Source organism: Castanea sativa, chromosome 10, assembly GCF_040712315.1.
Source record: "Castanea sativa cultivar Marrone di Chiusa Pesio chromosome 10, ASM4071231v1".
NCBI lineage: Eukaryota > Viridiplantae > Streptophyta > Magnoliopsida > Fagales > Fagaceae > Castanea > Castanea sativa.
Genome location: NC_134022.1, coordinates 24,753,173 through 24,777,576, shown reverse-complemented (window position 1 = coordinate 24,777,576; position 24,404 = coordinate 24,753,173). Strand labels below are relative to the sequence as shown.

The 24,404-nt window shown below is 34.7% G+C and overlaps 2 protein-coding genes across 3 annotated transcripts; both read right to left on the bottom strand.

Moving 5' to 3' along the window:
- Positions 1-3,913: 3,913 nt before the first annotated feature.
- LOC142613191 (TOM1-like protein 9) lies at positions 3,914-15,571 on the bottom strand. Of its 2 annotated transcripts, XM_075785420.1 has the most exons (10): positions 15,208-15,571; positions 13,456-13,534; positions 9,286-9,384; positions 9,069-9,182; positions 8,708-8,868; positions 7,845-7,926; positions 7,458-7,543; positions 6,550-6,741; positions 5,014-5,498; positions 3,914-4,717 (listed from the first exon to the last, which is right to left on the bottom strand). In XM_075785420.1, exons 1-10 carry the CDS (start codon positions 15,306-15,308, stop codon positions 4,134-4,136), a joined length of 1,983 nt encoding a protein of 660 aa, XP_075641535.1. In that variant the 5' UTR covers positions 15,309-15,571; the 3' UTR covers positions 3,914-4,133. The 2 variants fall into 2 exon arrangements, with proteins under 2 accessions (XP_075641535.1, XP_075641536.1); XM_075785421.1 differs by lacking the exons at positions 13,456-13,534; positions 15,208-15,571 and adding an exon at positions 9,627-9,784.
- Positions 15,572-20,481: 4,910 nt separating this feature from the next.
- On the bottom strand, positions 20,482-23,998 carry LOC142611838 (D-amino-acid transaminase, chloroplastic). Its single transcript, XM_075783979.1, has 5 exons — positions 23,692-23,998; positions 23,427-23,473; positions 23,070-23,248; positions 21,914-22,587; positions 20,482-20,899 (listed from the first exon to the last, which is right to left on the bottom strand). Exons 1-5 carry the CDS (start codon positions 23,891-23,893, stop codon positions 20,805-20,807), a joined length of 1,197 nt encoding a protein of 398 aa, XP_075640094.1. The 5' UTR covers positions 23,894-23,998; the 3' UTR covers positions 20,482-20,804.
- Between the last annotated feature and the right edge of the window lie 406 nt (positions 23,999-24,404).

Genomic DNA, 24,404 nt, shown 5'->3' with positions numbered 1-24,404 from the left:
GCTGCACTTGTGAAGAAGATCCCACTAGCCAGAAGCCCAACTAAAGACTCTGTTCTGGCCTTTCACAGCAAATGGGCAATATAATTGTAAGTTAGGATATAGGTTTCTCAAGAAGTTGGAGGCAGGGTCTGAGGAGGATACACAACAGGACTTAGATAGAAATTTATGGAAAAGCATTTGGTCCTTGGAAGTTCCAAACAAGTATAAAAACATGGTATGGCAAGCATGCAGAAATTCTCTCCCAACAAAACTTAACCTAACCCGAAATATAATCATAGATAACCCAACATGTGACTGATGCTCTTCAAACATTGAGGACTCGTTGCATGTTCTTTAGGGTTGTTCGTGTTTGGATGAGGTATGGGATGGAGACAGGTGGAGCTTTCGGACAAGGGAGGTGTTTCCTAACTTCAAGAAATTATGCAGATGGATAATGAAGAATGGGAAGTCATCTGAGCTCTTTGCTATCCAAGTATGGTATATATGGAACCAAAGAAACCAGTCACGTCTACAACAACCTTGTTGCCTCACAAAGGACCTGAAACAAGCTGCTCAAAAGCGTTGGGATGAAATCAGAACTGTCAACCCACTGCCAAACCTAATCAGACCTCAGCCAAAGCCAAAATGGACAGCCCCTCCATCGAATAAATATAAGATAAATTATGATAGTCTCATTATCAATTCTACAAGCTATATCTCTTTCAATATACACAACCAAGCAATCATTCATCCACTGATCTCCCATTCGATTATGCAATTCATTTTTTATATATTTCATTGCTAAAAAACTTCTTTCTACTATTGCAGTAGCGACAGGAAGGGTAAAGCAAACACACCCACCATGGGAATTTAACTTCTCTTTCTGATTCCAAAGTTTGAATCCATTCGTTACAAAAGTCTCACCTCCTTCTTGCTTACCAACATCTTGCCCAAATAGGTAGCAATATAAACAAAATACTGCATCCTTGTCTATACCATATTCCAACCACTTTCTATTTACATGCCATTTGGATCTAAATCGATGGGGCTTTCCAGAAAAATCTGTTAGAGGATAATCATCGTTTTGGAAAACAGGTTGAGAAGGGCCTTTTTTTGAATAATATCTTCTTATTTCATCATGATTATTAGGATGATAAGATGATATCTTTTCTCATAGCCCAGGATCTGAAGGAAGATTTTCTAAGTTAAAGTCAACATGAATTCGCTTAGAAGATGAAGATGAATCTTGCGCAAGAGATGAATCTTGGGTATGTGGTTTTCTTATCAAATGTTTGTCTATAATTCTAGCAAAAGAATAAACAATACACTATAAGTTCATTTGAAATATTAATAAAATTATTAATTATTGTTGTTTAGTTGTTTCATTAATTTGTTTGTCTTTTATAAACTATAATTTGTTATATTATTGTTTCATTAATTATAAAATTATTAATTGTTGTTTAGCCTAACATAATTTAATTTGTTTGTCTTTTATAATGTATTAGTTAATTAAATTATTAATTATTGTTTATTAGTTGCTTCATTATTTTTCTTTACTAACTATTAGCACACACCCCATGTGCATTATCCACAGCCAACTCACTGCCTACCTAGTGACTAAGCCCTAACATAATTTAATTTTGTCTTTTATTGGTAAGTTACTGTCTTTACTCTGGATGCATTTACTTCCCCCAATTCAAATATCCCACCCGGCCCTATGCCCCCATCCACCCCCCACTCAACAAACAAGCCCCATGGCCCCAATCACAAGAGCCAATCAGATGAATTCACAAATCACAATACACTTAAAGACAAATTCAATAACTCACCAACACCAACACCAACACCAACGGATAAAGCCAAAATAGCAGGGGCAAATATTAATAAAGTTATAAAGACTAAAGTAAAGCTAACCAATTACATCAAAGAGAAAGAGAGAGAATCATATAAAGAGAGAGAGAGAGAGAGAGAGAGAGAGAGAGAGAGTCTCATTTCATTCAACATTTTCATTTTTTAGTCTTTAGATAAAGAGAGAAAGAGACAGAGAGTCTCAGTGACTTCACGGCAAAAGCAAAGTGAGTAAACCCCCAAACCCATTAACTCGATCATGTAAGAGAGAAAAAGAGAGAGAAGTGTAAAGATGAAATACCTTGAGGGAGCAGGGAAACTTAAGGGGCAGTGCCATCGAGCAACACATCAAGGCGAGGAAAGAATCGAGGCCAAGTCGAGCGTGACCGATCTCCGATCCAATTGGACCAATCTTCAATGCCCGATAAGATGTGCTCTGGACTGGAGCTCGAGTTGTGCTCTGTTAGTTGCTATGTTGCCGCGTTGCTCTGTTGACTAATGAGGTTTTTGTCTTTAGGTTAGGTTATGATTTGAGATTTTAGTTTTTGCTTTAACTTTACCATTTGATGAATCAGCGGACGCGTATATTGGGTTTTGGTTTTTTTTTTTTTTTTTTTGAGAATCCGTGGGTTTACTTTACTTGTTTACCATCTGTTCAATTGTTTTTTACTTTAGATTGGGTTTGTTTTACCATCTATTGTTTAGGATTGATGTTGGGCTTTTTTGTGGGCTTGCTCTTTACAATTTTTTTGTTTTTTTTCAAATTTTAGTTCAAAATTTTTTTTTGGGCTTTTTTTTTTTTTGCTTGAAAGTAGAACAAATAAATTTATTTATTTATTTATTTATTTGAGGGTGTTCCTAATTTTTCTTGAGAGTGTTCCTAATTTTTTTTAAAGGGTAAACAAAAAAAAAATTAAATTGTTATATATAATTTTTTTTTTTTTTTTCAGGTTAGGGTGTTCCTAAGAACACCCTAGACTGAACGTAGCACCGCCACTAATACCAACCCATGAAAGTGGAGGCAATTGCTGCATGCAGAGTAGTGGAGTTTGACAGCGAGATTGCAATGGACTGTGCTATTGTGGAGGGTAATTCAGAATTGATTGTGAAGGCTTTGAGGAACAAGGATAATGGTTTAATTTCTTTTGCACCTCTAATAAATGATGTCTCTTTATTTTCAAGTTTGTTTTTAGAATTGTCACTCTCTCACATTAGAAGAAATGGCAACAAAGTTGCTCATAGTTTAGTTAAGCTAGCTTTGATTACGACAGATTGTACTGTGTGAACGGAGGATGTTCCATTTCACACCTTACCTTTTGTTCAGACTAATTTGGCCACGCGTTAATTTAATATAATGAATGTCTTCTTTCTCAACAAAAAAAAAAAACAAAAAAGTTTGAACGGGCATGATTGCATCCCAATGTATACCTTCTTGAGTGGGAAAGGTTCTAAACAAACATATATATAATCCATTAATTATTGTGGAAGAACAAACTCTCTGCACAGGAAATCAAAACTTGCTTCATATGACTATAGGTACAACAATAAACCATAGGACATGCTACTTTTCACCTTCTTATATTAAATTACTTAGCCAAACAAACATCTGCTATAAGATCCAAAGGCTTTATTAAAATTTCTTCAGATAAGAATGTGCATGATTTACAAATGGGAATAACATATGAATTTGGAGTAAACTTCATATCTGCTTGCTTACAAAATATTCGTATTGTAATTGAAGGTTTATTGCATCTAAAATCTATACACAGTATCCTAACGACCCTCTTGTTTGCGCCATTCTAATAGAGAGATGGAAGTTGAGCCTACTTCTTACCCCCTCAAACTCATTGCGCATTAAAAGTTCCCAGGTATAGCCAGGTAAGAGAAAATTTTAATGAAATCATCTATTAAAAAAAATAAAATAAAAAAACGAATGGAGGTACCAAAAAGAAAGAATGCTTCCAACTAATAGAAGGAAAATAAAGTCCAAATATCGTTTATGTCATCCTAATCCAAGCGGAGGTATCCCTTTTCTTTTTTTCTCTCTACAAGGAATGTACATGATTCCAAATAAACAACACAAATGTGGGTCAAAAGCAAAAACTATATATATATTGAAAAATTAAAAGGAAAAAAATAATAATAAGACAAGAGGAAACCAGTTAGCAAACCGTAAAAAAAAAAAAAAAAAAAAAAAAAAAAAAAAAAAAAAAGAAGAGAGAGAGATAGAGAGAGAAGAAGAAGAAGAAGAAGAGAGAGAAAGAGAGAGAAGAGGGTGGAAAAAAAATCACGAAATCTTCATGACTTCACATACTACCAGCACTTCCAGGAGTGGGTTTCGTTGGCTTCACTTTTGCCATATTAACCAGGTCCCCGAATAGCTTATCCTCTGGCTTAGAAGGTTTGCTAGGTGTGACATAAGATGAAGTAGGAACCTGGTAAGAGTTCCTCGAGCCATTGTTGTCACTAACAGATAAACCATACATTCCCTGCTCTACGTATTGCATCCCTTGTTGCTGACCATAGCCATAGCCCGCATATTGGTTACCATACATCTGTTGAGGATACATAGGCATCATTTGGGTGGCTTGCATTGGCTGCGGAACCATTCCCATATATGGCCCTCCCTGGATCGGCTGAGAGTGCAAACCCAACTGCTGGCTCTGACCAACCTGGCCATTAATTGCCGACAAATGGCCGCCTGTAATTGGCTGGATATACATACCTACCACCTGATCATTCCTCATTGGTTGCGATCCCAGAGGATGTGTGACAACCACCTGACCAGCTTGCACCGGTTGAGGGTATTGAGCAGCAGCTACAAGGCTACCATTGTCCACTGGCTGAGCTTCCCAAGGTGGTGGTGGAAATGACCCACTGCTTTGAGCACCTGTTCAAAAGTAAGCATTTAAGTTCCTGTCCATCATTCTGAGCACACAAATCCAAGCATTTACATGATAAAAGCTGACAACTTGAGCCCAGAACATCACAGCATGCTAGTTGGTGAAAACATAAAATATAAGGATCCTGCATTTATTGTAAACATTAACAAGTTTTTGACATGATGGTGATGAGGCATGCTGAGGCTGCTTTTGCCAAGATAGGAGAATGCGGCTATATTAGACCTGACAAAAAGAATTATGTATTTATAGTAAAGAATAGCATATATGTAAGTGAGAACTGCACCATAGACTGACGAAGGAGGTTGCTGCTGCTGGGGAATCTGGCCATTCCAGGCTGAACCAGCCCCTTGCATGTAGACTGACTGTTCATACTGAGGCGACCCAACATTTGGGGCACTTCCATTTGAGTAAAATCCACCTTGGGGAGATTGAGTATTCGGCTGCTGTTGGATTGGATGAGCCAAATGATTGCTTTGTCCAGCCAGATTGGCAGATTGAGTATTGACAGAATTTGGAGTGTTAGCATCTGTCAACATGTCAAAAAGAACAAGGGCATTCTGCTGAGACAAAGGAGTGTTCGGCGGTTGCACCCCAACAGGAACAAGAGCCAGTGAATTATCAGCCTTTGGTGAGCTATAGTCATCACCACTCAGCAGGTCCATTTTGGGATCAACCCTTGCTGAAGGAGCTGCAGCATTAGTTACAGGAGGTGCAGGAAGCAATAACTGGTTCAGCGGCTGTGCCCCTGCACTGGCACTTGAAGTGGATCTGCATAAAAAGCCTTGCTCTTAGCCTATTACAGCTCAAATAACCAGATGGTATCCGATCAAAGTACTAAATTTCATCAAAACTTCTCCTTTTATAGGCAAATAAAACTCATGACCCTACTTGACAGGACCATGACCTTCTGCTCAACCCTTAGCTTATATGAGGGAAAGGCCATTAGGTCCTCAATTTGTACGCTGAAAAGATCAGGTTTGCAACACACACACACACAAAATTCAAAAATCCCTTCCAATTTTGAGCACCTTTAGTTTTGATTCCAGCATTCTAAAACACATGGGCTCAAGAGGTGGAACTTGAAGGCAAGATGCATATAATTCTACCCTGTGCAATGGCCAAAAATTTTCAACCAAGCACTTGCAAAAATGTGATTTCCACAAATCCTTGGTAGATTTTTTTTTGATAAATACAAATCCCTGGTAGATGAAATTCACTAAAAATTTCTCAAGACCCTAGTTCAATTTACGCTACAAAAAATCTAAAAGAAGAACAAAGGTTGGGAAAAGAACTAGCAAAAAGAGAGATCTAAAACTTCAGAGAGTCCCAGAAGTTACAGGCCAGCTGAGACCCATTATCAATTTCAAGATGCATATAAGACCAACAAGCAACATGCTTCCATTAAAAACAACAATGACAAGAGAAGATGCAAAACAAAGATTCACATCTATAAACAGTGCTGCATTTAGAACACCAATTTCGTTTATAAAAGGGCACAATACGTGACTCACAACCTTTTTCTAAATAAGTAAAAGAGAATTTAGAAATTCAATTTTTTTAAAAAAAGTAAAAACAATCATAAAACCTAGCAGTGAAAAAAAAAAAAAAAAAAAGCATTGGCAGTGAATACCTACTTAAAAGATTTCTTATTAGATCTCTTTGTAATTGATGTGATAAAACTAATAGAATTATAAGTAATAAAAGATGATGATTTTACATTAGGTCAATCTCAATAATTACACAGTTTACCTGTGGATTTAGTTATTATACTAAAATAGATAGTGCAGTGAATGTAAAAAGTTCAAGAAAGCCCTATTACCTCCCGTCAGGCTGTTTAGTATTTTCTCCAGCATCAACCAGAGGACCACCAACATCAATGAGTGATCTCACTGGTTCAGGCTTGGTTTTCTCCGTTTGAACAGAAGTTCCTGATGCAATAGCTTCATGCCTGGCCAGTACTCGCTGCAAGTCATCATTCAGCGATAGTCCTTGACACAACAGTGACTCATCCCTGAAGAGATGGATGAAATTATGATTGTGATAACCAACTACATTGCATATATAAATCCACATAACATTTCAAAGGGTTGTGGGATTTGCTCACTAAAGCAAGGACTTTTCAAAAAAATAATGTCATTGCTGAAAGTCAGTAAATGAAGCTAGACACAAACACATACATCCCATATACACAACCAATGTATATGTATGTTTGTGCAATATGCACGCATGTTAGAGAGAGGCCATGCTGAAAGATTTAACTAATTGTGTCAAAGAGAACTGTTTCCAAATAAACTGGCATTAAGAGTTTGAAGGAACAAAAATGAAGCCCAAAAGACCAGCCCAAACAGTTCAACCAGCCAGCCAGGTTCAGGATTGGCACCATTAGCCAATAGCCAACATAGGCACTTACTACAGTGTTAACAAATCCAGTCAAAAACAGAGAAGCACATCCAAGAGTAATGCCAACATCATTCTGAAACCAACCCCCCCCCCCCCAAAAAAAAAAAAAAAAACTGAGGGCATTGGAAGGGACAACACAACAGAATACCAACATGATAACATAATAAATAAAAAATAAAAAATCCACGTGCAATACATCATGGTAAGAAGAAGAAATAAAACTGAATAAAGGGCAGCTTTTACAAGCATTACTAAAATGACTAAAGAGCCAAGCCTGGATCTATTTATAAAAGAGCTTGAGTAATGTAAACAGAGGCAAGGTCTTACGAAGTCGAGTTAACAAGGTGCACCACTCTCTGCTTGTATGTACGACACTGTTCCACCAAGTCGACAACAACCTCCTGCCTAAGCCCCTGCATATTAGAACGAATATTATCCAGCATGCAGACAGAGATTGGATAAGAGAATTGTAATATGCACTAAAAAAAGTGAGAAATATTTCCAGGATTTGGTTTTAATTGTTTGAAATTTATATGCAAAAAAATATTGCGTAATGATATAAACTAGACAAATTATGATCCAAATCAAGTTATAGCAGTGCAGTTTTGATGAAGATAATAGTGTATTTGTAAAGCATTCAGCACTATATTACAGATGCATTGATCACATGATAATGGTAGTTTAGTTTCAATATTCTTCACATTTCAAATATACCTCTTTGTTTGCTGGCTCTATTGCACTTAGCATTTCTGCAAGGACATCCATGATACCACGTGCATTCTGAATTTCTGTCAGGCTAACAAAAGAATTTTCCATCACAAAAATGACATTAGTTGATAAAAATGATTAAAAAGGGCATATAATGTTATGCACTCATCAGCACTGGAAAAAATTAGTTTATGCTCATTCTTATATTGACCAATCAAATCTTCTGATCCAAAGAACATCCCTCTGTTCACTTTCATAGGGAAAATATTTAAACCATCAGCATCATGTTACTTCAAGTCCCCTTTAATCGAGCCCAATAAATATATCTAAATTCCTGTCCCTAAATGCTTGAGAACTAAATGAGTAGTGGAAGGATATTCTACTACTAACTATGCAAAGGACAAGATGAGACCAGGAACACAAGTTTATCCTCAATTAATATACTGAGTTCAATCAGGGGGAAAGAAAAATTATTGAATTCATCTGCAAGCAAAGGACAGGACAGAATAGAACACTTGGCCCGAAAATCAAGGAAAATCACATGCTGGCTATATAAATTGATAAGTAAATCACATGCTGGCTATAATACCTTCTATATATGCATCAGTCACAAAAGAATATAGTTTGACATGTTTCATCCAATAATGGAAATGAAAATCTCGTATAGGTAGTGCACTTTATATGAGATTGGATAACTGCCCCACATTCAGATGTGCTCAAAAATCAAATAACAGTCTTGCCATCATCCAGTCATGGGCAACTAATAGAGAAGTACCATCTCAAGTAGCCAGATAAATTTATATGTTGACTACCAAAATGATTGTCAGATTAATTTCCAGTCAAGCAACATAACAGAGCTACGGACGTACCTCAAGGTTGGAAACTCAGAATCTGCAGATGACTCAGCGGTCTCTAGCTGATTATCAGGATTGCGCAAATTCTGAGGATATGATGACAAAGGTTGTGTTTGAGGAGGTGTAAATACAGGTGCAGCCCTCTCAGATCTCTGAGGGAATACTGCCCCAGCACGCTGAAACAAATAAGTGCTTTGACTCAGAGAATGTTAAAAAATAATTATGAGAATAAGCACTATGACAGTGTAACAGAACTGAAACGACAAATTCATACTGATTTAGTAGTGCATAAAAGGTTCTTATCTCATTGTTCATCAACTATGTAAAAATTCTGTGACTGAAAACCATTTCAAGAGAAAAACTTAGGTAGACATACCAACAAATCTTGGTATGCAGCATAATATTGTGGATATCTTGCCCTTGGTCCTCCAAACGCTTCTTGCCAAGTATCTATCAGGATCAATATCTTCTCTTTGACATGGAAGTCAGGCTACAATATAAATCAGAAATACTATTAAAATAATATACAAATTGAGAGTAAATACTAAAAACAACATTTGGCTGCAACTAAAATATTCTAGAAACGTTCTTACCTTCTTTTTTACTATCTTCACCATTTCATGAAGAACATCTTTCTCTGCCACATGCATATGAACAATGTCCCCACAATTCTTTATGACTGTCTCCAATAGCTAGAATATAGCAACCAAACTCTTGTATACGTAAACGAATTTCATCTAAATAAAATAAAAAAGAGAAGTGCAAAACAGGGCACAACCCTAGTACACAAGAAATATACAAAGGAAGAGCCAAAAAGAAAAGAAAATACAAAGAAATTAACATCTGAAATTCATATTCTCTAGAAATTCAAAGAAACAAAAAGTAAAATTGACTAGTAGCAAGTCCACTCATATGGTGTCTTTAGAAATAAAACCTTGAGCTGTACCACCGACAGATTTTCCCTCAAAGTGTGTAAATTCCTTTGCCTCCAACTGCTCCACATTAGGCACAAATGAACTACCTTCCAAATCTCCTCTGTTAAGTTTTCCATAATTCCCTTTCGAAGAAGCCAAAAGAGCAACACAAAGTTTGGCAATACCTAACTTACCCCCCCCCCCCCCAAAAATAAAATAAAATAAACTAAAAACTAATTGCTACACCTTCCACGCAATTACACAACGTAAGAAAAGATAATCCATGACTCCCCCATTAGGTTTACAAATGTAGCACCAGTCAGTTGTCCACTGTAAGACAAAGTTGTTAAAATGACAAAAGATATAGTGCTTGACCAGATCAATTTCCAATTCTTTATTCTAAAAAACATATTTTCAAGGTGAGAACAGGAAATTATTTCCTATTGTTTTTAATAAATTTATTTCTTTTAAAAAACTTTAAAACTGTTTTTTGAAAAACAAACAAAACATTGAAAATTTGTATGGGCAATGACAATTAAAAACAATTTCTAAACTAACAAAAACTAATAAAATTGTTTGGTAATAAATTTTTGTGCTAATTTCTCCCTTTATTACAACAACAACCAAATTTTAGTCCCAAAGTTTTAGAGTAGATTATGGATCCTTAACAGACCAGTCAGGGTAAGACACAAATTCTTTTCTATCACTCCATTCTATATGAAATCATACTCTTTGTTACTTTCTTAATTGACATGTCTTTTTTTACTACTTCAATTAATATTATTTTCGGTCTTCTTCTACATTTTTTCATTCCCTCAACATGAATCAACTCAATTTCCTTTGTGATCAAACTATCTCAAGCGACTCTCATGTTTTCATCAATAGGGGTCACCCCTATCTTTAAGTGACTTTCTTCATTTTGAATGATATGTTTCCTTGAATTTTTCCACTTATCCATCTTAATGGTATCATTTCAACTCCACTCATGTATTAGCAGCCCAACTTTACATACCATAAAGTATAACTGGTTTTATAACAATCAATAAAATTGCACCTTTAACTTAATAGGTATTCTATGATCACACAATACTCTTTATGCATTTCTTCACTTCATCTGCCTTACTCTTATCCTATGATTCACATCCTCTTTAATCTCTCAATCATTATGAATTATTGATCCAAGCTATCAAAAGCTCTCATTCTTTGGTATCTCTTGACCATCAAGTCTTATGGCCCCTTCATCTTTGTTTCTACATTTACTAAATTTACATCCCATGTACTTTGTTTTGGTCCTAATCAACCGAAATCCAAAACGGAAGAAAAAGGATGGTTTCTCCGCACAGAGAAATAGTCCAATAAGGTTCTGAAAAATAGAAGCTTGAGATCAGACATGGAACGCTCAATGTCTTCAAAACACCTACTATTTCTCTCCTTCTAAATACACCACATCAAACAATGAGGAACAACCATCCAAATATCTCCATTACGATGGCGACCAAAACGACATTACCAGCAAGCAAATAGCCCAACAACAGACATTGGCATAACCCAACAACCTCCAAATAAACCAAAAACCATATCCCACAACTCCAAAGCACCCGGGCAATGAAGGAATAGATGGTCAACGGTTTCACTATTACGCTTGCACATATAACACCAATCCAAAATGCAAACCTTTCTTTTCCTTAAATTGTCAACTGTCAAACATTTCCCCAAGGCAGCGGTCCATACAAAGAAAGCCACCCTAGAGGAAATCTTCTGCTTTCAAAGGCATTTCCAAGAGAAAAACTGCGCACTATGGCCAACTAGAAGATGGTAGTATGCACTGACCATGAACCCTTTACTCTTACCAGGCAGCCAACATCTCTTATCCATCCACATCTAGTTTTATCCACTAAAAGTCTAAAACTACATCAACTGCAAAAGGCATACACCAAGGGATCTCCACTTTAATCAATTTAGTGAGCTCGCCAAATTTGTCCCTTTAATAGACAATATAAAATTTCTATTTAGCCTATGCTTAATAATTGCAATGTTATCATTCATTTTTTTATTCTGACAAATAAAGAGCATATTTACTTCACTTTATTTTTTGTTCTTGTCAAATTTTAGTATGGGAGTTCAATAATTTTCCAAATCCAACAAGGCAAACAGTGGAAGACATTGAGAATGGTGAAAGAATAGTTTGGCGTAGGTTGGTGGTAGTATTTTGTCTTGATGGGTGACAAGTACCGGATTTTGTTGTTCATTGGGTGATGTTGAATAAACTTATATTAATTTTTTGAGACTTCACTTATTCAATAAACTTATATTAATTTTTTTTTAAAACATTGAAATTGAACCCAACTGAGATCAAGAGAGGCACTAAGTGCATCACACAACAGGTGGAGGGGCAATGTAAACGCCGCACTGTGGAGTGGTGGGCATGTGTGATGGAGGAAGGATTGGTGGTTTTTGTGTGTGAAAGTGAAGAGGTTTGATAGATCTGATTTAGTTAAATTAAAAAGGCTCAGCATTTATGATTTTGCCATTAGCAAGACTTCCTATGCTTCAACATATGAAATCAGCTCCTGGTAGGATTACTCTTTTCTAATCATGATCACTTATCAATATAATCCTATACATATGCTGACTGGGTAGGTTAAATTACTGATAGGAGATCCAACTCAGGGTATTGCACCTTTGTTGAAGGAAATTTGGTCACTTGGGGAAGTAAGAAACAGGTGGCCATTGTAGCCATGTCCAGTGCAGAGACAAGATTCCATGCAGTAGTTCATGGTATTCTTTAGATGAAAATGATGTTGAAAAGGCAGGAGGTTTTAACACGCGAGAACCTATGTGATTGTATTGTGACAGCAAGAGAACTATTAATATCGTTCACAATCTTGTATTCCATTATTGACAGGATACACATTGAAATTGACAGACATTTAATCAAGTAGAAGCTAGATGATGACAGTATCTGTATTCCATTTGTGAAGATAAGAAAGTAACTAGCAGACATCTTAACTAAAGGATTATCAAGTGAAGTTTTTCACACCATTTTAAGCAAGCTAGGCATGTGCAATATCTTTGCCTCAACTGGTGTCAGGGTTGAGGTGAAGATAACAGTTCAACAGTTTTGCAATTATTATCTTGTGTATAATAAAACAGTGTCAAGGTTAAGCAAATTAATCTAAAGAAATTTCTCCCAAAAATCAACCGTTTGTAGTCATCAAAATGTTTGGTCCATCTTCCATTGAGAAAATATTTATAAAAAAATCTCTGGTATAACCCACTACCCTCTAAAAAAATCACCATAGAAGAGAGCAGTCTAAACAGACTGTCTTGTCTGAAACTTTTTTTTTTTTATATGTAAGTCTTGTCTTAAACTTTATCCACATCATACCAACTAAATCCATTTCCCCACATGCCAACTTTATGTCTTGATATATCCTAAAAGAGTTCCCCATGCTCCAGAAGTCCAGCATACAACACAAAACAAAGACCCGTTCAAAGCCTCAAACAGCACACATAACCCTTCTCAATTTCCATTAATAACCGACCCTGAACAATGGAGAAAATAATATGACCACAAGCTCTGCCAAGTAGTCTACCAACAAAAATAACAGGATGTGAAGAGAAACACTATAAAGCACATACGCACACGTCTTTATATAATTAATATTTTTCTACATAATTTATAACATATAAATTATATACCTCTACATTAATAAAATTTAACACAAGCAGAAAGAGGTCACAGAATCAAATGTATTTACTTTTTTTTTAATTCATATACTTATAGAAATCTGTGTGTGTGCGTGCGCACACATAAAGGTGTATCAATATCAAGTTTTGTGAACTTACTGTTAAGGCGAGCAGTTGAACTTTTGGATTTTTACTGCCAATGCGCTTCTTTATACCTTTAACAACATCCTTTGCTTGCCTAACAATATATGATAACGAAAAGAATTCTAAACTTAGGAAAATTGAATGAGAAAGACAATGAATATCAACATATATAACTCCATTTATGCCCTCAAACACAAGTGCTAGAATTAACAATGAATACGCAAACCAAGCATGTGGTTCACCTCATACCCCAATGATTTGTAGGACCCTATTTCATTATAGGGAGCCACTAGGCTGTAGTGGAAGAAGTACAACCTTTATATATATATGCCACCTTCATACAATTCATCATTTCCAACCATTAGTGCATCACAAGATTCACAACAACAAGATGAAGTAATACGATGGTATTCTTCAGTTCTTACAAACAAGTTTATATTGACCATATCCACACTTTTTTTATAGGTAATAAGAATTTATTAATAAAGAAACAAGAACTCTATGTTCACGATAGTGAACACAAGGTATCTTAACCTTATCCACACTTTCCCTAATAGAAAAATAATTTTAAAACCATTCAAATGATTGGAATCCTCATCATTCAAATGAACCCACCAGCTATATGATCACAAATTATCAAACCTGAGCTATATTTTATCCCAAATAACCAAACCATTCAAATAGATATAAATACAACTACTCCCAAAAGTTCGTAAACCATTCAAATGATTGAAATCCTAATCATTCAAATGACCCCACCGGCTATATGATCACAAATAACCAACCATGAGCTGCATTTTATCCCAACTAACTAAACAACAAACAAAGCCTTAGTCCCAAAAATTTTGGGTCAACCACATTATTCTTTTCCTTCATTATATTCTATCTGAAATCATACTCTCTATTACTTCTCTAATTGACATGTCCTTTATTATTACTTCTACTAATGTGATTTTTGGTCTTCCTCTACCTTTTTTCCGTTCCTTTAACCTTGATCAACAACTCTTTCTTACCATTAATTGCTCTCCTCTACTCTCTCTCTCATCCTTTCATCAATAAGGGATACTACTGTCTTTAAGAAAATTTCCTCATTCGTATCCTATCTTTCTGTCTCTTTCCATTAGTAAACCATTCAAATGTGTGTGTGTGTGTATAACAACTCCCATAAGTTTGTAAATCTTTTTTATTAGTAATTTACGCATACTAGTGGGTCCTTTAAACCCAAGCTTTCCCCCAACCCCTTTCTTATGGAACAAACACACTCATCACCAAATTATACAAACACAAACTAAACTTTATCACAAAATGGATACAAAATTTTCTTAAACCCATCAACTAAACCACCCAGCTCATATTCCTAGATCCAAATTATGGCCCAACACACCCAATTACCTATAATCCAACTCTCTTTTGCTTCACACAATGTAAAACATAAAAAAAAAAATTATATATATTAAAAAAAAATTATTGATTAACCGTTTGCGAGGCATGAAAGCAACGAACCCCTCAACTTTCAAAATTTAGAATAAGAATTCAATTCTTTTTTCTTTTTCTTTTTTTGTTCTTATTCCTAAGCCGAAGGTAACTGTTCGATCAAATTAAAACACCATCCCCAACTCATATCCATCAAAAATTCAAAATTGCGAAAATAATACAAAAGATAGAGAAATTTGAATAATTGAAAATATTGAATTCTAGCCTAAACAAAAAATAAAATAAAATAAAAAAGTGAAAACGAAGATTAGGTAGATAGTGCAAAAGGCGTACCCAGGGTCGTGATTGAGCATATCGCAGATCTCGATGTTCATCGCCCAATCTGGACCGATCAGCATATCGCTCGTCGCTCTATCCACCATTGAATTCACCATCTCCGCTCCGCTCCGCTCAAATTCTCCGATCCACTAATTTCAACGCCGTCAAAGATCGCTCACAAATTCCGCCGATTATCACCAAAAAAATTCCGGCGACTCTCTCTCTCTCTACCCTTCTTTCTCTCTCTAACTATTCTGTTTGAAAACTCTCTCTCTCTCTTCGAGATCGCTACTTTTCTGTTGAGGAAAACCTTTTTCTTTTCTTTTTTTCGTTGTTGGGTTTAGTTTTCGTTAATTGTTATTTGTTTTCCCTATCATTTGGGGTTTTTGGTTTTTCAGAGGTAAAATTTAACTTGTTTTTAAAAGTATGGACCAGTCATAATGAGACACGTGTTTGTTAGAGTCACAGCTCACGCGTGCCGTTCTGAAATGTACCACTTCTTAAGGCCGACCATTTTCATCCAGTGGTGCTGACTGTAGTTCCCTCGTGTTTTATGTGGGCCCACCTTCGTTAGGCTTGCCACTTTTTAGTTTCGAAATATTTATCTCGTGCAACTGTATCTACGAAAAGCAGTTGATTGATTATATATTTCATTTTTAGTCAACAATTAAAGTCACTTTATTATTTGTCATTTACTTTTTATCATAATATTTACAGTTGTAAAATATTTTGTAAAAATTTATATAACTTATCAAACTCTTCTAAAAGGGCACACCTTATCACACACTTTGCCACATATTGCATGCATGTGTGTTACAAAAATTCTAAAATCACATAAAATGGCATAATTTGTGTCACAACTGTTCATGTGGTAAATTGTGAGGGATGAAAAAAAAAAATGATGAGTTCATGTAAAAGTGACAAGCAGACAATCATAGTTTGATACACAAGATAATTGTGGTAATTATTCTAAGGTAAACTACTTATTTAGCTCTTATTTTATATATCATATTTCAATTTGATCATTAACATTTCAATTGTGTCAATTTGAACCATAATCTTTCAGTACCGTGTCAATTTAGTCCTAGCAATTATTTTTTAGAAGAAAATTGATGACGCTTCTAATGAGCAAAATAAAAATTAGCTTTCGTTAATGTGACAATACACTAAAATTCTATTTTGATCGTTCATCGTATCATCAATTTTCATCCAAGATATAACGATAAGGACTAAATTGACATGACACTAAAAAGTTAGAGACCAAATTAACACAATGAAAAATTATTGACCAAATTAAAATATGATATAAAAGATAGAGACTAAATATATAATTTACCATGATTCTATTTGTTAACATGTGACTAAAATATGGGACCACCACTCGTATTCCGCGAAAACAATTCAATCACTGCTTAATATATATGCACCAGTTATAGAGATGAGTGTAAGAATGTGTGTGTTCATAGACTTTTTTGTGACTTTTTGCTAATAAAAATGTATTTAAAGTAAGGCGTGAACTTAATCAAGTCAAATATTAAAAGTATAAATTTTATTTTAAATACAAGCTCAACCAATATTAAACTATAATCTAAGTTTACACTTGATTCATTTTCTTATCATAGTTATTTGATTAATCTATTCATTTCATGTATAAAGAAAAACGCTCTAACGATTTTTTTTTTTTTCACTCATTTAAAAACCTATAATAATAATTAAAATTAAAAAATAAATTACAATTGAGATTACTTACTTTGTTTTCTCTTGTAGTGCATTATGCATGACAATCGAGATTACAATTGAGAATGGTTAGAAGTCGTTCATCGGGATATCTTTTGTCTTATAATGCATGACATTACTTAGTTTTCAATCAAAGTTTCATTTGACTTCGTTCAGTATAAAAATTATAATTTATCCTATCAAAAAAAATTATAATTTAGATTATACTATTAGAGTTAACGAGATAAAATCAAGTTCATTTATTAATTTATAAAACTAGATTAACTAATTTTGTTTAGTGAAAAGTCATATCTAATATTTACTAAGAAATTTACTATTTATATTTATCAACCAAATGTACATTCCACCAACCAAGGCATGGGGAATGTCTACGTGGTTAGATCTAAACCCTACACGTGGAATGGCTGTGAGCAGAGGAAGAGGAAGTGTTGGTTGCAAAATCCTATCATTGGCCTGTGCTAAAGGCATGACTACCTTGGGAAGAAAGTAAGATATACATTTAACATGGTACTCAAGCACTCACGAAAGGGAGATGTGACTTTTTAAAGTCGACAGCTATGAGAACTCCCTTTATTGGTTGAGTGCATGTTGGACCACTTTTGAAAACACGTGTACCACTTACAGTACTCCTGATGTTCCTCTCATTTGTTCAAGAGTTGTTTCCCAAGCAGTGACAGAGTCACCTACCCATATGCCATAGTGCCATGTTGGCGCGCTCTCTCTCCTCCGATCACCAAATAGTACCCCAGCTGTGGAAAAGTCCAAAAATAAGAAAATGATGATTTAACACATGTCTTTATACTCAGCAATATTCCTCAGATTATAAAAGGAACATGCAACTGGACTTTTAGAATAAGAACCCAAGTAGATATTTTGAGGAGAGAGTAGAAAGTTGGTAAGATAGAAAGATAGAAAATAAGGTCGCTCTTTGAAGAAATAACACCCTTATTGTACAAGAGTTACCTCTTCTTGCGCAAACCATGGTTTTTCATCCCTTTATTAGAGTTTTCTACGTACATCTTGTGTCAATTTTACATCCTTACAATCACTTTCTCATTCTCTAACATTTGTAATGTCAAAGACTCAAAACTTGTACATTTGTCACTTATAAGCTTTTTCCCGTAAATGTACTATTAGATAACTTATTTTTATCTTCCACATAAGCTAAAATCTAACTTGTACAAATCTAACTTGCACATACACAAATTATAGATAATAATTTGACATCTAACCAAATCATTTCTAAATTTAGACAATTCAATATCATGTCCTACTAATTACAAATAAATGCAAAATTTTGTGTTTATAGACTGTCTAACCTTCCTTATTTTTTTAACCTCTATGTCAATTAAAGGATTTCGACCTCCAATGTTAAAGCTTCACAAAAAAGATATATGGTCACTAGGGGCAGAGCTAGGATTTTTTGTTTGGGAGGGCAAATTTTGGTATTAATATATTAGTTTTGAGTTAAGATAAACCATCATACACATGCGTAAATGTACATACACAAATATAGATATTAATATGTTGATACTAGAGTAGGTCATAATTTATAAATATATTGTATATAAAATTAGCAACTTTGAAATATGTATATTCGCAAGATAATTTTTTAGGGGAATTTATCATCTTTTAAACTCTAATGAGTATACAAAAACTGTCTAGTTTAATATTAAACATGTACAAAAAAACGAATTAGAGAAAACAAAAACTACTTTGTCTCTATAACTACAAGACCAATTGACAAATTCTACTGATTTTTAAGAGCATTATTGGACTAACTCAATCATTTGAGGGGGCCAACTTCTATTTTTGTAGTTAAATATTTAAAGCTTTAATACTTATACATAATATAAAATAACCCATCCCCCCCCCCCCTCCAAAAGCCATGCTATAGCTCTGCCCTTGACGGTCACTATTAAACTACCTTATGTTTACATGTATCATCTTTTATTAAATGAAGGTTTTTTTTTTTTGGGGTTATTGAGTGCCCTTATAGCATAGCTTATATGGCATTCAATACTTTTAATAGATAATGTTTTTATACATTTTTTATATATATAAATAAAGTCAGATCGTGCACAAATATTAACACATACACAACCTTAATGAATTCATGCATGCAAATCATTAAATTATTAATGAATGGTATTTCTTACCCAAAAAAAAATTTACAGTACAACTCATAATTATTAACAACCCTTAATTAGTGTAAGAATTGATAGTTTGGTGGGCAACTCTTTAAAGCTTAAATTATGAGAGTACTAAAAATGTCCACCCTCCTCGAACCATAAAAACATTTGCAATGTGCAATACATTTTTAAAACTGTAGATAGTGAAGGGAAGATGAGCGAAATGGAGTTCAAACCACATATATGAGACACCTTAAAAGGATATTATTACCATTAGACTATTACTCAAATGGTTGGAGCCTTGAAGAATATCACAAATTGTTCTAAAATTAAGATGATGATTACAAATTTTGAAATTTATAGTTCACACTACAAATGCCTCCATAGGGTTAGAGACAATTTTCCTCCTACTATCGTGTAGTTGTAATGTCCTTCTAAACTTCTAAACTGAGTAATGCCTCCTCGAATTTATTAGTAGTAAGTAGTTACCTCATTCCATTATGATTTTTTGTTAAATATAACTAAAAAAACAATATTTTTTTCTTAAATTGATAGAACTTTGAATTTTCTATTAAAATAAATGGAAATTCAATCAATAAGGAACAAAGTGTTTATTATTAATTAATCAGTAATTTTTTTTTAATAATTTTATAATTAGGGGAGAATAGAAAAAACCTTGTTTGGTTTTGAAGTGTAGTGAGTGTTACAACAATACCATGCTATACATATAAGCCATTGTGAGAAGTGAGAACTAGAAGACGCTTTTTATATAATTCTACCCCACTTAAAAAATGTGAATTGGAATATCTTTTTGGTATGCGAAAAGGTAATAAGAAAACAAGTACGCATCAGCTTTTGCAAAGCAGCGGCTTAGAAAACAACTACACAGCATATTTAACACTAGATGGATGCTCCACTAGCTTTTATATAATCGACATGAGCACGAAACATGGGTCTGCTTCTTCCGTGGCTCGTAGTTTAAAGTTTAAACTTCCATATATTTAGTTATTTACGTCCTATACAAAAGTATACTAACAATTTATCTAATTATCTGGCATTTCCTTTTAACAGCTAGATTAGAGCCTAATCTCTACAATTATTTGAATTTTATATGAATTCTTGATTGTATCTATGATCTCCAATTTCATGCCGGGACGGGTTAATTTTTTAGTTTGCGTATACTATTGTAGACGGCGATAAATCTTAGATAACATTATATATATGAGATAAGATTTGAATTTATGTCTATGACGATGATTAACAAACATTTTCTTAAAAGTTTAGCAACAAAATTTACCCATGAACTCCTTCATTGCACAGATTGCAAAATTTAAGCAATTACAACCCCCACAAATTATTCCTATAAAAGATTTAAATACAAGACACCACTTCAGAGGAATTTTTAAGGGGGCATTTGGAGTGAGGGAAAAAAGTTACCATTGCACTATGCGTTCATACTAACCTGTGACATTGAGAAAAGCAAAACATATAGCTGTACGCACTAGAAGCTTATAAATACACATGAAGAGCACTGTTATTCTTGTCATTTATAAAAGACCAAAGAGATAAGCTATCTCAAATCTGACATTGCCTGCCATCACTACTAAAGATAGATAATGGGCAATACGTCAAGAACTCAAAGCACTTATTTGTCACAAAGGAAGATCACAACCATGGAGTGATTCACAAATAGAGGAATTCCGGCATTCAGAGCTCTGATCATGCAACACCAATGAAGCAAGCTTAATAAGGAACAAGAACTCGGACTGTAGGGGGGCCTGATTTCATGTCCTCAAAAATGAGATTTAGGAGGCTGAGAGCCACAGGACCTTCTTTGCCTAAAAAGAAACAAAAATTGCAACTTGTCAACTTTTGAAGCTTTATAAGCAAACATGATTTCAACTCAACAATTTAAAGTGTGGGGATATTCCACTTCAAGGAAGGATGAATGATTTTCAAGGGCCATAGAATGATAGATAATGCATTACTTTTGATATTTCTGAATCAATGTTACAATGCAGTGAATAGAGAAGCAACTAAAGCATGCACAACACTTCTTTAAAAAAAACAGCTATGCTACTGGCACTGAATATTTCACTCTTTCAGTCTCAGGTCTAGTTGCCCCTCACCTCATTTAGGCCCACTACAACACAAAGGAAAGAGGAAGGGTGGAGAATTTCTGTGAAGTTTTCAGTGCCTATAGACTTATTGTTTAAGAAAAAAATGTTCAAATTAGTTCCACCTGCTCTGAATGATGCCAAATGAGCTTTACCTGCTGAATGATGCTTCCTAGAGCTTTACCTACTGAGTACTGGCACTGAATATTTCACCCTCTCATGTATAGTTGCCCCTCACCACATTTAGGCCCACTACAGTCTACAACACAAAGGAAAGTGGAAGGGTGGGAAATTTCTGTGAAGTTTTCAGTGCCTATAGACTTATTGTTTAAGAAAAAATGTTCAAATTATAAGCTCCACCTGCTCTGAGTGATGTCAAATGAGCTGTACCTGCTGAATGATGCTTCCTAGAACTCTTTATGGGAGGAACTAATGCCTCTCACAACACTTATAAGTTCAAAAATCTCATCATAAAACACATACCAGAGGAAATCTAATGCATTCTGTAAACATAACTAGCATTAATCAATCTAAGGTTGTGGTTCCAATCATGTATATATAACAAAGTCAACTCAGTAAATAATGTCATGTATTTTTTATAAGCAAACAGGAAATAATGCCATGTTGGTTTTACAAGAAACCTAAAGTGCAAATATACCTGCACATATATGTGTAACTAAAGAAATTATTGTTTCTAGGGGGTTCACAGTGAGTACAGTGCAGAAAAGTTCTTACCATCACCAATGACCTGATCATCCCACTGCACTACAGGCCGAACAAGAACCCCACTGCCAATAAGCATCATCTCATCAGCTTTCTTCCCTTCCTCCACAGTCACATTTCTCATTTCTATTCCCCGAAGCTCACCCTTTCTAACCAGTTCTCCTGCAAGAGTCAAAACTCTCTTAGCTGTGCACCCACTTAGAATTTTGTCAAACTTAGGCATAAGAAGTTCCTTGTCCTTTGTAACAAACGCCACATTCATGTTAGGTCCTTCAGCAATGAACCCATCACTATCCAGCCAAATAGCTGCATATGCACCATTTTCTTCTGCCTCCATCTTTGAAAGCACATTTGGAAGGTAATTCACACTTTTCATGGTAGCAAATTGAGGGGGTTTTATTGGGACTGATGAAGTTATTACTCTAATGCCCTTTGAATCAAATGGTGATTCACTTTGAATGACAACAGCGTAAAGAGCTGGCTGATGGCAGCCAGATGAGGAGAGCTGGAAATCACCGGGTCCTACTGAGAGCCAGTATCTCAGTGATCCTGTTCTACACTTGGAGGCACTCACAGTTTGTATCAGAATTCTTCTTATGCTCTCCCGATCAAATGGGAGCTTAATTTTAGCCAAAGACGCAGACTTTAAAATTCGGTCAAGGTGTTGGTCCAACTCATAGAGGAATCTGGGGTTAAAAGCAAAGATTCAATTAGGAGCTTTGTTGATAATTAGCTTTAGGATTGGTAGCCTAAGACCAGGTTAAAACTAAAATATTTACATGGAATTGAAGTATTGAACTGATCTAAAGATTTAAACCGGAAAATGCATATTAGCCGTTTTCTTCTGCTACCAACAAAGTTTGTCATATGATTCACTATGTACAAGTAATTGTTTTTGCTTTTCTAATAACGTGCATAAGTTACAATTTGATTCTGCTTTATTAAAGAAAGAGTTGTAATAGTTCAAGTTCACAATTGATTTAGACCAATTCTAATTCTATAAAAGTTATCAATTTGATATATATATTCATTATATGCTATATCTGTATATAAACCATTTTAAGGTCTTGGTGTGATATATGTGTGTGCCCGCGTGAAGAAGAGCATAAAATGTACTTATAAAGTTCTAAAAACAAAATCTCTTTGTTATGGGGTTGAAATCACTAACCCATCCCTTATAGCTGCAGTATCAAAAACACCATGGCCTCTGTGGACCATGTGATCATCAATGGGGATCACCATAGCTGCAGGATCAGTTGTTATTCCACCAAAAATGCTAGAGTACATGGCCAGAAGCGGTTGCTTGACATGTTGGGTTTCTCGGTTTGCTTTTAGCCTTTCAATAGCCTTAATAAATGTCCAAATCGAACATATCATTACTCAATGAAACAGTAATTCTACTAATTTCTGAAGTATGGTCTAGAAACCCAAAGACTCAACTTTGGCATAACTCAATTTAAAAAAAAAAAAGCATAAACCAATCCATTGCAATAGCCAATTTAAAAGAAGAGACTAAGAAATTAACCTCTAAGCAAGACAAGAGTGGAACATCGAAAACTTGAGTAGCAGAATCTGCCATAACAAAAGTCAAGGTCGCATCAGTGTGTAATTAAACCAAAAGCATTACATGCAAGCTTAGCACACATACATAGGTATAGCTATCTGTATTCGTCCTTTCAAATTTTACGAATCAAAACCAAGTTAATAACAGAAACTATAGCTAACCCATGAATCAGTGGGAGTCCTTACTCCTTTATATATGAATGAATAAAGGGAAGTGGAAAACTCACCAACCATAACTTCAGTTTGATTAGAACTTTTTCTCACAATTCTCGTTTCTCCAAGCGATGCATGTTGAGAACACCGAAATCCAAGCCCAGAAAATGAAAGGTTTCGGTATATTACGTTGGGATTATGCAAATGATCATGGGGATTTGCATGAACATGTGGGTTTTGTACGAAAATTTTGGGGAGAGGTGAGAGAGATGCCATGGAAGCAAGCAGAAACAGCTATCCAATTAGATTGAAGAGACTCTTTTCCCGAGAGTCAGAGGATATATTCGATATTAGAGTTCGCACGTTAAAGGTTGACTGTATTTGTCCCAACTCGATCACTATAGAAAAAAACAAAAACAAAAAGGATAATAGGGAACATTTTACAAAATTCACGCAACTGATAATTCATCGCAAATTATATGAATAACTTCTCTCTCCCTCTCACATATATACACACACATATATATATATATATATATATATACACTAGCCTCATAACATCCAGTTCGCACATGTGATGTTGCTTTTTATTTTTTTATTTTTTGAGTGTATATATTTTTACTCAAGGCAGTTTTATTTTATTTTTTATTTTTAAAAAAAGTCGTATTAGTACTTAATTACTAATGAGAGGGAGAAATGTGAAGGTTTGAAAAAAAAAACATTTTAGTGATAAAAAAAATGGTATGTTTTTGGGGAAAAAAAGCAGTTTTATTTATTTTTATTTTTT

Bases quoted from the DNA above. Each gene is read 5' to 3' on its own strand.
- LOC142613191 (XM_075785420.1), bottom strand. From the start codon at position 15,308: ATGGTGAATTCAATGGTGGATAGAGCGACGAGCGATATGCTGATCGGT. The intron at 7,544-7,844 runs GTATATTTGAAA...TCTAATATGCAG, and splicing joins TAGAGCCAGCAAACAAAGAG to GGGCTTAGGCAGGAGGTTGT. The intron at 6,742-7,457 runs GTAAGACCTTGC...CCATCTCTTCAG, and splicing joins CACCTTGTTAACTCGACTTC to GGATGAGTCACTGTTGTGTC.
- LOC142611838 (XM_075783979.1), bottom strand. From the start codon at position 23,893: ATGGCATCTCTCTCACCTCTCCCCAAAATTTTCGTACAAAACCCACAT. The intron at 23,249-23,426 runs GTTAATTTCTTA...ACATTTATTAAG, and splicing joins CACTCTTGTCTTGCTTAGAG to GCTATTGAAAGGCTAAAAGC. The intron at 22,588-23,069 runs GTTAGTGATTTC...TTTTAACCCCAG, and splicing joins ACTGCAGCTATAAGGGATGG to ATTCCTCTATGAGTTGGACC.